At 46.7% G+C, this 12,938-nt stretch overlaps 1 protein-coding gene across 1 annotated transcript; it reads left to right on the forward strand.

Annotated features, from left to right (window-relative positions):
* The first annotated feature begins 1,789 nt into the window (after window positions 1-1,789).
* On the forward strand, window positions 1,790-11,545 carry fbxl22 (F-box and leucine-rich repeat protein 22). Its single transcript, XM_042110563.1, has 2 exons — window positions 1,790-2,650; window positions 10,811-11,545. Exons 1-2 carry the CDS (start codon window positions 2,316-2,318, stop codon window positions 11,157-11,159), a joined length of 684 nt encoding a protein of 227 aa, XP_041966497.1. The 5' UTR covers window positions 1,790-2,315; the 3' UTR covers window positions 11,160-11,545.
* Window positions 11,546-12,938: the final 1,393 nt, after the last annotated feature.

Consider the following 12,938-nt stretch of genomic DNA (forward strand, 5'->3'; position numbering starts at 1 on the left):
ATGTATTCACTCAACACTTGCTCTCTCTTTCTCTCTGCTCCCTCCCGCTATCAAAGCCTCCGCCCACACACACACACAGTCAACCTCTCGGGGGCAGAGCAAACACAGGAGCTGGTCTGGTGACACGTGCCACAGAGACAGCCTCTGTGACGGGTGGGGAACAGACACTCCAGTGTGTGAGGGAGAGAGAGAGAGAGACAGTGTGTGTGTGTGTGTGTGGGGGGGGGGGGGGGTGGTCGGAGCAGCTGCGCTCTCAGCCTTGGCTCTCACAGGTGTCTCTAAGACAGGCACAGGGGCTGTCCTCATTAAGACACATGCAGTCTTTCTCTCTCTCTCTCTCTCTCTCTCTCACACACACACTCTCTCATGCCCTCTCTTTCTCTCTCCCTCTCTCACACACTCTCTCATGCCCTCTCTTTCTCTCTCCCTCTCTCACACACACTCTCTCATGCCCTCTCTTTCTCACTCCCTCTCTCACACACACTCTCTCATGCCCTCTCTTTCTCTCTCCCTGTCACGCTCCTTCTCTCTCGCTCTCCTGCATTCCCTCCCACCTCTCCTGCTCTCTCTCTCTCTCTCTCTCTCTCTCTGCTTTCACCCAGAGGATTCCTCTCTTCCCAACCTCTTTCCAAATCTTTCACTCCTCTGCCTCGCTCACTGTATCTCACCAAAATAAGTCACACACACACACACACACACCCCGTGCCTGAGGTCAGGACACAGCTGCTGATAAGCTCACGTTGGCCTGTGTCAGTGAATATCGCTGCCCTGCCTCATGGCGTCATGATTCAAGCTCGTGATGACTCACTCAGTAGGAGCAGCAGCCACGCCTCCCCCAGGGAAACACTTTCCTGTGTGTGTGTGTGTGTGTGAGAGAGAGAGAGAGAGAAAGAGAGAGAAAGTACACATACACCAGAACACTCTACATACACATTTCTGTGTGTGAGTGTATTTGTGTGTGTCTGTGTGTGTGTGTGTTTCCTCAGTACTCACTGTCACAACTTCCTGTGCTGATGTCCTGTACATGACCAAATGAACACAGTGAGTCGTGGGTCACGGTGTTCTTTTTAAATGGGGATGGGTTACGGAAGGAGTTGTGTAACAGACTTGAGAAAGTAGAACGTGTCTATTGTTTTATTTTGTTCAAACCTTCTCGCTTGTGTTCCTTTCTTTGTGGTATGAGTCAGCCAGCCACTGAAAGAGCATTCTTATTTCTTTTCCTTTTATCGATTTCCGAGCTGACTTGTGCAGCAAATGGAATATGCTATGCCTTACGACTACTCAGGGACACAAAGGGACCTTGCCTTGCCTTGCCTTTCTACAGTAAGCTGATAAGGCTGTACACACTCACAGGCTCTACACACACACACACACACACGTGTGTGTGTGTGTGTGTGTGTGTGTGTGTGTGTGTGTAAGATAATGATAGTGTTATTCACACATAATATAAATGTCATGGTATATTTATAAACACACACTCAGTAAGGCTATTTCAGTGTGTATCCCCTGTGATGATAGAGGGCACACAGGCTATAACATCTGTCTGGATCCTGTTCTATGGGAGCAGAGAGACAGATGGGCTAGGAGCACAAGTGTGTGTGTGTGTGTGTGTGTGTGTATGCATGCATGCCTGGCTCACACAAATTTCCATTTTTGTCTGCGCCTGCAGTTGTCTTCCCAAAATAACCTCCATTCCACACGGCCTTATATGTGCAGGGGGGTGCTGCTGTGCTGCTAGCCGGTCAGGGCAGAGGAGGGGTGTGTGTGTGTGTGTGTGTGTGTGTGTGTGTGTGTGTGTGAGTGTGTGTGTATGTGAACCCAGGGCCACACAGCACACACACGGCAGCTCACACCACACTGTTGTTGTGGTGAGTCATCCGATCAGGACTAACAGAGGCCCAGGACTGGTGCAGCGGATCCTCAGGACCCTCCAGACAGACCCTCCCAGCCTGACTGCTCCAGGCCCTCATTCCTGTGGCTCCTGCTGCTGATCTCTCTGCTCGTGTCCCCGGAGAACTCTCCTCCACCTACCAGCCTTGACCCACTGGCTCCTAGCTGCCCCTGCTGCTGTTGGAGAAGTCCTCTTCACCTCCTACCTCCTGCCAAATAGCCTCCGTAGCCTTGAAGCCATCCCAGCCTGACTGCTCAGGGCCTGTGCTGCTGCTGTTGGAATAGTCCTCTCCACCCCTCTGGCTGGTAGCCTGCCTGGAAGCCTTCCCACCCTGACCGCCAGACTGCACAGGGCTTGCCTGCCTGCGGCTACTTCTGCCAGTGGCCACAGCCTCCCGTCTGTCCGACCGCCTGACCCCAGAACCATGCACCTGGCGGAGCTGAACACCGAGTGCCTGCTGCACCTCTTCTCCTTCCTGGACAAGGAGAGCCGGCGGAGCCTGTCTCTGAGCTGCCGGCGTCTGCACGAGGTCTTCCTGGAGCCGGGCCTCTGGACACTGCTGCGCTTCGGCTCACCGGCAGAGCTGCGCCGGGACAACTTCGTGCTGGGCGCCGCGCTGCGCCACCTGGCCGTGTGCTGGCACTCCAGCCGTGTCAAGGTGTGTAACGTGGAGGAGTGGATGAAGAGCAGCTTCCAGAAGGATCTTTGCAGGGAGCACGAGGGACTGGTCAGCAGCTTCCTGGAGCGTGTCTGCCACATGTAAGTCATGAAAGTTGTTACTGATTATTAGTGTGTGTGTGTATGTATGTGTGTGTATATGTATGTGGTAGCAAGTGAGACAGACATAATAAGTGTAATTGTGTGTGTTATAGAGAGAAAGAGAGATATGGAGGGACAGTGTGTGCGTCTGTGTTTTCTGTGTGAATGTGTGTGTGTTTTCTGTATGTGTGTGTGTGTGTGTGTTTTCTGTGTGTGTGTGTGTGTGTGTGTGTGTGTGTGTGTGTGTGTGTGTGTGTGTTTTCTGTGTGTGTGCATGTGTGTGTGTGTGTGTGTGTTTTCAGTGTGTGTGTGTGTGTGTGTGTGTGTGTGTGTGTGTGTGTGTGTGTGTTTGAGATCCAGCCCAATGGGTTTCGTCACGGCCTGTCACTGCACAGCAGCTGCTGTGAGGCTGGAGGGCTGTGAAACCTGATGGTTACATGAAGTGTGTCTAGCCAACGGACGCTACCCAGATCAGATTACATTGTGTCCACTTCTCAAGAAGTAAATATTAACTTCAATGGAGAGGTTTTGGCTGCTGGGCTAACTTGTATTTAAACAGCAGAAAAGGACATGCAGAGAGAGAGAGAGAGAAAGAGAGAGAGAGCTACCAATTAGAATTTGGATTGGATTGGAGCTACCAATTAGAATTTGGATTAAACTTTTTAAAACTGTGATCGAACCAATTGCACTATATGGCTCTGAGGTATGGGGTTTGGGACATGAATTCTCAATCTGGGATAAACACCCAATCGAAGCCCTGCATGCAGAGTTCTGCAAAAGTATCCTCCGGGTACAGAGGAAGACGCCAAACAATGCATGCAGGGCAGAATTAGGCCAATACCCCCTTATCATCAATATTCAAAAAAGAGCCCTCAAATCCTGGCAACACATTAAAATGAGCAACCCCGACTCACTCCACCATCTAGCACTTCAAAGCCAAGAGCAAAACACAGGAAGGAGCCCACTTAGCCAACTTGTCCTGAGACTCATGGACCTCACACCATCCCACATCACTGAGGCCCGGGACAATGTTACAGTAGCAAGAACAATTAGACCCAACCAAATTACAAACAATGAAAAGGAAAATTACATCACCTATTGGAAAGAAGTAACCCAAACACAATCTAAATTACAATGTTATTTGGCCCTAAAACGTGAATAGACAATAGCTACTTACCTGAGTACACTGAAAGACCCAAAACTCAGGAAAACCATGACTATGTACAGACTCAGTGAGCACAGTCTCTCCATTGAAAAAGGCAGACACAGGCAGACCTGGCTGCCCAGAGAGGAGAGGCTATGCTCACACTGCAGCTTAGGGGCTGTGGAGACAGAGCTCCACTTCTTAACAGAATGCCCAAAATATGAGGAAATACGGACATTATTATTCAATAAATTAAATTCAACCCTCCCTGAATTCCAAACCTGGACAAATGAGGCTAAATTGCCTTACATCCTCGGAGAGAATGAGGATGTCATTCTGGCTGCAAAATTTGTAGCAGCCTGCCACAACCTGAGGGACAGCCAGTGAGGCCACAACCACCAACAATGTTGTATATTTGTTCTTATTATTAGAATTGTTGTCTTACTTTTATGTCTTCTATGTCTACTTTTATGTCCTCTTATGAATTCCACAATTCTGTTAAGTATGTATTTATTTTCCATTTTGTCCTCTTTACCTCTTATGTGCACATGGAATTGAGATTTGGCAATAATGTTCATGCAACGTTCATGCCAATAAAGCTTTCTTGAATTGAATTGAATTGAATTGAATTGAGAGAGGGAGAGAGAGAGAGAACATTTGCTGCCCTGTCTTTAAGCAGCCTTTCTGGCCAGACGCAAGTATTAATCCAAGTTCTCTCGTAAATGTGGTGAAATATAGTCAGGGAGGCTTTAAAAGTCGTTTAGCATTAGTAGTTTAGTGAACGATCAGTGGCCGATATCCAGGACTGAAGACAGCAGAGACAGGGAGGAAGGCAGAGACCCGTCACGTCACGTCGCGTCACGAATGGCGTAGAACAGAAGGAGACAGGCTTAGAAATGTGAGTTAGCCCATGGCTACTGGCTAGCCTACAGCAAAAACAGACCCCACTACACACACACACACTCGTGCACACACATAAGCGTACACACACACACACACACACACACACACACACACACACACACACACACGCACGCACACAAACCCATTGCCTCCTGCTGTTGAAATCCAGAACAGAGGGACTGTCACTCAAACTACAGGACACAAACACTCAATCCCTCTGAACACACACACACACACACACACACATGCACACACACACACACACACATACACACACACCCACAGCCACAGCCTCCATCAGCACAGCAACAAAGGTGCAATATTACCTAGCCTCAGGAACTCAGTTCTGTCCCCTGAGACGTGAGTGTAAGAGGGGTGGCTCTGCTTTGCCTGCCACTCAAGTGACTCCTTGTTGTTAAATGGACGTCCAGGCTGCAGCTGTGGCACTCAGAGACAAAAGCAGGTGATAAAAATAGGGCTTATCTCCCATCCCATGCCTTTCCCTTTTTGCTCCTGTTGTTGAGCTGGCATCAGTGTGACGGCAAGGTTTGTGAAAATAAAACTCTCAAAAATAAGACCACACATGTGGGCAATTTACGACAAAACTGTGCCAAGAGCCCACTTATGGATTATGTGCCCTGCGCTTTCTCCGCCTATTTGAAACAATCTATTTAATGTTTTTAAACTCAGACAACACATTATCATCCTATTATTTTCAAAACGAGGACAAAAAAAAAATCCATATTTGAAAATAAGACCCTGTCTCACCCCACCCCCCTCATCCCACTCCTCCCCATGGCAGGTGACATATTCCTGGGCTCTTAACAGCACTTATTGATCGGGCGTGTGTCCTGTAAAGGGCTTGGCGGATTCGGCCTCTGATGAGTGGTGTTACCATAGGGATGAATTTCCCTCTGCAGACGTAATGAGCATCCTGCGAAAGCTCAGCTGGCCGTACGATAATGACCACAGACATGACAGACACTCGGCAGCAAACCACACACCACTACAGGACGAATGGGCCAGAGCGGGAGGAAGGGGAGAGAGAAAAATGGAGATAGCCAAAGAAAGAGAGAGAGAGAAAGGAGGTGGAAGGGGAGAGGCTAGAAAAACTGCAAAAGAAAGGGTAAAAGAAAGGGTAAAAGGGGAGAGCTAGATAGAGAAAGAGAGGAGAAGAACAGAGACAGAAGGCAAGAGAAAGAGAGAAAGAATTCAGGGAAATTGGGAAAGAGCATGTGGTGCATACATGTCTTTATGATTGTTTTCTCCAGCTGTGTGTGTGTGTGTGCTTGTGCATGTGTGAGATGGGAATAAGAGAGCAACGTAGAGAGAGAGAGAGACATGTGGGAGAGGAAGAATGAGCTGGCTGCTGCTTCATCACCAGTGTGACCTCAACGAGCAACCAGGAAATATGTCGTCGGCCCCCCACACAATGACACACAAATGTGGGCTTGCTCCCTTTCATTTTTTGTCTCGCCTTATTTCTCATGTTCCTTTCAAAAGAGAGGTGGTGGAGGAGGAGAACACAGTTATTCATTTAACTCCAGTTACACAAGTCTGGAGCAGGAGTCAACGCTGGAGCAGGGGGAGAGAGGTAGAGAGTGGTAGATACAGACAGAGAGTCTCAGTGTGTGTGTGTGTGTGTGTGTGGGGGGGGGGGGGGGGGTCTCCCTCCCTCAGCTGTTGGGTCCAGAAGATTTACACGGGCAGGTGGGGCCTACAATCACCTCTTTGTTGCTGTGGGAGGAATGAACATGTGCGTCTGTCTGCTGCAGTCTGTCTGCTGCAGTCCTCCTCTACACACACACACACACACACACACACACACACACACACACACACGCTGACTGCATCCTCTAATCTCACACATCTTGAAAGGGTACAGCCATAAAAAACCTTGTGTGTGTGTTTGGATGACTGTACTTTTATGTACAGTATGTCATATATTACACATTCATGTTGCTACGTGGCCTTACGTGAGCATAAATATTGAATGATGAGGATGATGATGATGATGATGATGATGATAATAATAGTGATGATAGTGGGAGGAGGTGTGTATTAAAATTATGAGACTGGTCCAACCATTCCATTTAGTAACATGATAGTGAATGGTGTTAGGCCACGGCACTCTGCCAGGTGTATATAGGCATCTAGATCTACAACTAGATCCAAGGTGTGCTGATGGTGTGCAAGGTGTGCTGTCCTCGCTGGATACAGGCTGTACCTTACTGCAGAGAGTGGCTCTGCACGTAATAAGTCCCGACAGTCTTTCAAACAGACTGTTTCAGAAGGAAAATAAGGTGGGTAACTGTATCCGGCCACAGGTCCTTGCTGTGTGCCGAGCTGGGCAGGGCTGGCCTTTAATGATGGCCTTGGCCGGGAGTTGACAGTGCAACTGAGTCAACAGGGTCCTCATGTGTCCAACAGTGCCTCCTCTTTCTTCTCCTCCTCATTCTCATCTTTCTCCTCCTCCTTCTCTTCTTCCTCCTCCTCCTTCTCATCTTCTTCATCTTCCTCCTCCTCCATCTCATCTTTCTTCTCCTCCTCCTAGTCTTCATCATCCCCCTCCTCCTCCTTCTTCTATGGGACTTAGACGCAACATAATTACATTATACATGACTAAATTAGATGTGATTAAACACGCCATAATTAGACAGCATTATACATTATTCATTAGATTACATTATACACAATTTGATTAGGATGAATATGAAACGTGGACATTTTAAAGAAATCTTACATTTTTTTGCATGACTTTTTAGAATGATGGTCATAATAGAATATTGTTCTCTCTCTCTCTCTTTCTCTCTCCATTCTGCCTTTGGATTATTAAGAATAGACAAAAATACACAAACATTTTCTAAGTGTAAAAACATGACTAAAGGGGTCAAACATGTGAAATACATACTAAGCAGATAAGTAGATCTCTCTCAGAGTATAAATGAACTGAGGTATATACAGTCTAATGAGTGTGAGCTGCATGCCTGAGATACATTCACTTGAGGCATGTTGGCCCCACAGCAGTAACACCTGGGATTTAACTGCTGAACAAAACCATTTGGATTGACTACTTGCTGTGTTGCCATTATGTCTCCATTTACAGCTAGCTATAAACATGTAACTGCTGTGGGAGAAAACAGAGAGAGGGAAAGAAAGGGAGGACAAAAGAAAGAAAGAAAGAAAGAAAGAAAGGAAGAAAGGAAGAATGAAACAAAGAAAAATGAAAAAAGGGAAAAACAGACAAATAAAAAAGATACATAATCTTAATTTATTTTTGGAGTGTTTTGGTGCTTGGCTCTTGAGAGGTCTTCGCTGGGCTAAGATGGCAGTCGGCTATGCATTTATCCAGTGTATTCCCATGAAAATTATGGCATGCAGGAAGGCTTAACAAAGACATGGAAAACAAAATGATTTATATGTCGTGGAAAGTATTCGTCTCTCTCCCTCTTTCCCTTCATTTGTTTGTCTGGATGTCTCCCAATTTCACCAAAAGTGAGTGTGTGACTGAGAGTGTGTGAGAAAGAGAGAGAGGGAGAGAGAGAGAGATTCTGGCAGACTAGCTGTTTTGTCGGTATAAATGCCTGTGTCTTCAGCAGAAAAAAAAACATCTGCACAAAGAGAGGGAGGTTCTACAGAGGAGAGGGAGAGAGCGCCCGGCCATGATTATGCAACCCAGGGATGACGAGGCCTGTTTACTTACATTCTGACATCCATCAGCATGAAGAGGGAAAAATACAAAAAACAAAAACATTTATACAAGCACACACACACACACACACACATACACAGAGAGAGAGAGAGAGAAATACCGAAGTGCTGCATGACACAAACAGGGAAATCAGCCAGACAAACAGCTCTCCGTCATATCAGTTCTCATCCTGTGACACCCCCTTGGAACTCCCCCACCCACTCGCTCACACAGCCTTTCCGTCATTCACTATGCACTCTCCCCATGACCCCTCCCCTGATGACATCAAGGCGTGGTGGTGGTGGGGGTGGGAGCACGTGTATCGCCTGTGCCTCCACTAGTGTCCAAGGGTTATTGGGACATTCTCCAGCGCTCTGCGTGGCGGCTGGACTGTGCTGCTCCACTTCGTTTCTGTCTGCTCTGCGCTGTGCTGGGCTGTGTTGCGCAGCGTAGGGCCGGCCTCACATGGAGTTTAGTGGTAAGATTATGTAAGGTCTTTATATAAGCCGCATCAGGCAAACGTGAATGACAGCCCCGAGCGGAGTGGAGAGCCGTGCGCGGTGCTTTGAGCGAGCGAGCGAGAGAGAGGGAGAGAGAGAGAGAGGGAGGGGGGGAGAGGGAGAGAGAGAAAGAGAGAGAGAAGAGCCACTGCCGTCAGCTGTGCCGTGTGAGAGGCTGTTGGCTACACTGCCGACCCTGTGCTGCTCCTCCAGTAGGCTGCAGCATTCCCCTGAAACAGAGAGAGAGAGAAAAGGATAGGGAGAGAGAGAGATGGTGGGAGAGACAGTATGAGAGAAGGGGAGAGAGAGATAGAAAGAATGTGTGAAAGAGAGAAAGGTATTGTCCGTATGGGTATGAGCAGTGAAAAAAAATATGCACACACTGTGAAAGAGATAAAGATAGCACAAACAAACACACACAGAAAGAGAGAGAGAGGTAGGGAGGGAAGGAGCACAGACTCTCACACACACACACAAACACACACACACAGACACACAGAAAGAGATATATATCGTGAGAGCACAGGACAGGGCCAGTCCCAACATGGACTGCAGACAACTGGCCAAACAAGACTCTTCCTGCTGGCCATAAACATCAGTGTGGCCGATGCCAAACCCATGAAGATTTTTACTGGAAACAGGCACGAGGCGCCGGCGAGGCAGTGCACATCTCCACACGGCCCCACAGCAGTTACCACACCGGGCTCTCTGGCGTAATCCTCTACTCTCTTCTTTTCTCTCCTCCTCTCCACTCCTCTCTGTTCTCCTCTCTTCCTCTGTTCTTTCTTCATCTAACCATTCTAATGACAGGGTGATTTACTGGCAAATGACAAATCCTTTTATCTGTGTGTGTGTGTGTGTGTTTGTGTGTGTGTGTATGTGTGCGTGTGTGTGTGTGTTTGTTTTTGTTTGTTTGTGTGTGCATGCGTGTGTGTGTGTATGTGTGTGTATTTTTGTGTGTGTGTGTGTGCGTGCGTGCGTGCGTGTCTGTGCGTGTGTGTGTGTGTGTCTGTGTGTGTCTGTGCCTGTGCGTGCGTGCGTGCGTGCGTGTGTGCATGGAGGATACCTTTTCAGGCACAGCCCCTGAGGGACATCCATGCGTTTAGGTTGAGTTCATATTACTGTCTAAATGGTGGACATTGTCTGGTGGATCGGGTGACAGCGTCTATTGATGACATCAGGCATGGATATGGTTGAACAGACAAGGCCTGCCATCTGACTCCCAAACCCTTAAGAGTCAGGATATTTATCATCCACACATACACATACACACACACACACACTCTTACAGGGGTGTTATCACCACAGAGGCCTGGACCCAAACAAACTAATCCCTTAAATGCCTATCTCTTGGGCTGGTTAAATAAACAGCCGTGTGCTGTATGTGATGGTGGTGTTGGTTTTAGATGGGAGTGCCATTGCTGTGACTGTCACAAAGTGATTCGTTCCGAACACCATTTATCCATCCAGATTCCAATCACCACCGCAACAGTTTGGACAACAATACAAACCACCACATCTGTTTAATCATGTAGTCACATACTGTTTATCAACTTCACTGTATACAAGAGTTTAAATTTGTCTTTGGTGTATCCCAGAATGAACACATAGAAATAAATAGAAATAAACAAACACACAAAAATAGGTACAAATATGAGAAATGGGTAAAGTCTAGGAGTACATGGCACACCGCACCCTTTCATTCTTATTTGGTTACTGGCCCTAGACTTTTTGTATTTTAGTTTTAGCTTTTTACATTTTTATCTTGATTCTGTGTTTCATGGTTGTTGAAATGAGGTTTGATCTGGTGTTTTTGAAACCATATTGCAGTAAAGTGTATACTAAATTGCCTCTCTCTCTTGTTTTCTCTCTGTCTTTCTCTCTTCTTTTTTCTCTCTCTCTTTCTCTGTCTGTCTCTCCAGTTGTCCAAACCTCTTATCCTTGACCCTGTCTGGCTGTGGCCACATCACCGACTCTGACATCACGATCGTGCTGCGCAGCTGCAGTCGCCTGCGCAGGCTGTGCCTGGAGAACTGCTCGCGGGTGACGGATGCTACCCTGCGGGCCGCAGCCCTCCATGGGACGAGCCTGGAGGAGGTACGCGTGGACTTCTGCCGCAACGTGAGCCGCGGCGGGCTGCAGGCGCTGCGGGAGAGCCGACCAGAGCTGGTCCTCGGCGCTGAGCGGAGCGCTGGGATGATCCCAGACACCAGGCCTGAGGAGCGGCCACATGTCCGCAAAGCGCTGCAGAAAGTCTTGTTGTTCGTCTGAGACCCTGAAGCAAGAGTGTCCAAACAACCAAGGCCAGGAACCAAGCTGGGACCAGAGGAGAGAGAGGAGGCTACACCAAGGACTGTTTTGGGAACAAACTATTTGTTCTATCAATAGAGAGGATTGTTTTTTACATTTTTTTTGACCATTTTCTATGGGACGCCATGGGAGACAAGTTGTACTTGTAGCCTAGATGTGTGCTTGTTTGAGTGAGTGAGTCTTTTTTTTCTACAGATAACCTTTGTATCATGTTTATACTTTTGCATTGTACTGTTTTGATTTTGTATTGTATTATGTATCATTGTTTGTTTGACAAAGTGCTGAATTTGAAAGTCTATTCATGTTTGTGGTTTTCTAACTTAAAAAAAATCTGTTGAATAACTCATTCCCCCCACTATTCCTCTCACATCAGTCAAGTTAAGTTGCTTATCTTTCATGTTCTAAGTTAAGTTTGAGGAACAGTCACACAGTCAATGTTTTCCTCCTTTCACTTTTGCTGAAAAGATTATGTAAGTCTTGAGTGAGGAACATTTTTTTTTAAGTGTGGATGTTCCAAGAGAAGCAACTGTGCTTGGACAGTGTGTGGCCTTAGAAACCAATCTGGCCCCAACATTGGCCCACGCTCCTATCAAATTTGGGCTGTCAGCAAAATACTTTTGTACGGAGCCCAGGAGGTGTCATTGCAAGATATTTTTGTGTATCGAGAGAATGTGCACTCATTTTACTAAATCGTGCACACGTTTTACTTAATTGTGCACTCATTTTACTAAATTGTGCTCTCAATTTAGTAAATTGTGCGCACGATTTAGTAAAACATGCACACGATTTAGTAAATTGTGCGCATGTTTTACTAAATAGTGCACTCATTTTACTAAATTGTGCTCTCAATTTACAACAATTAAAATGAGAGCACAATTTAGTCAAATGAGCGCACTATTTAGTAAAACGTGCACACAATTTACTAAATCGTGAGCACGATATACTAAATTGAGAGCAAAATTTAGTAAAATGTGCACACAATTTAGTAAAATGAGCGCACGTTTTCTGGATATATACCAAAAGATATCTTGCAATGACACCTCCTGGGCTCCGAAATACTATTCTGCAACATTTTTATTTTTCAGCAGAGCACTGAGTGCACACTGTTGAAATGCCTACTTGTTGACTAGTGCAATCTTCAGTACTCCTCAAATTAAGTAAGGTTGAAAATACGTGAGTACCCTACCTCCTCTCTGATTTCAGAGAAACATGCTTAATTTCCCTCACATGTACATCTGCTTGCTGTCTTACAGTAAAGTTCCACTTAACACGCGGTCCCAGTGCGGATGAATTAAATATTACTTGAACATGTGGCGGGCATATGAAGTATTTATTTCAGTCAACGTTTTTGATTGCATAAGGCTGGAATATGTTCAGACTCCTGTCCTGTAACTTGGTTGATTTGGACCGTCTCATTGTAGACATTGGACGGATTCGCTGTTACGTAAGTAACGCAAGTAAATGACCTAACGTTCATAGTTGTCTCGCTCAATGTAGTTGACACTCGCGGTTGTCTTCGTTTCCATTCGTTTTTTTGTTTGTTAAGCACTAGCACCCCCAACTATCTAAACAGGAAACTGTGCAGTCGTAAAAGAGGGAAGTCCAGAGACTCTGTTGCGCTTTCGCCAGTTTTACCATAAGCGATGACCTAATGGCAGCGTCGCGAGCTGGGGTTCTCTAAGGGCACGATGGACGCTTGCCAGAGTTGTGATTAGAAACAGATTATGTAAGTGTGTGAGG

Source organism: Alosa sapidissima, chromosome 11, assembly GCF_018492685.1.
Source record: "Alosa sapidissima isolate fAloSap1 chromosome 11, fAloSap1.pri, whole genome shotgun sequence".
Lineage (NCBI taxonomy): Eukaryota > Metazoa > Chordata > Actinopteri > Clupeiformes > Clupeidae > Alosa > Alosa sapidissima.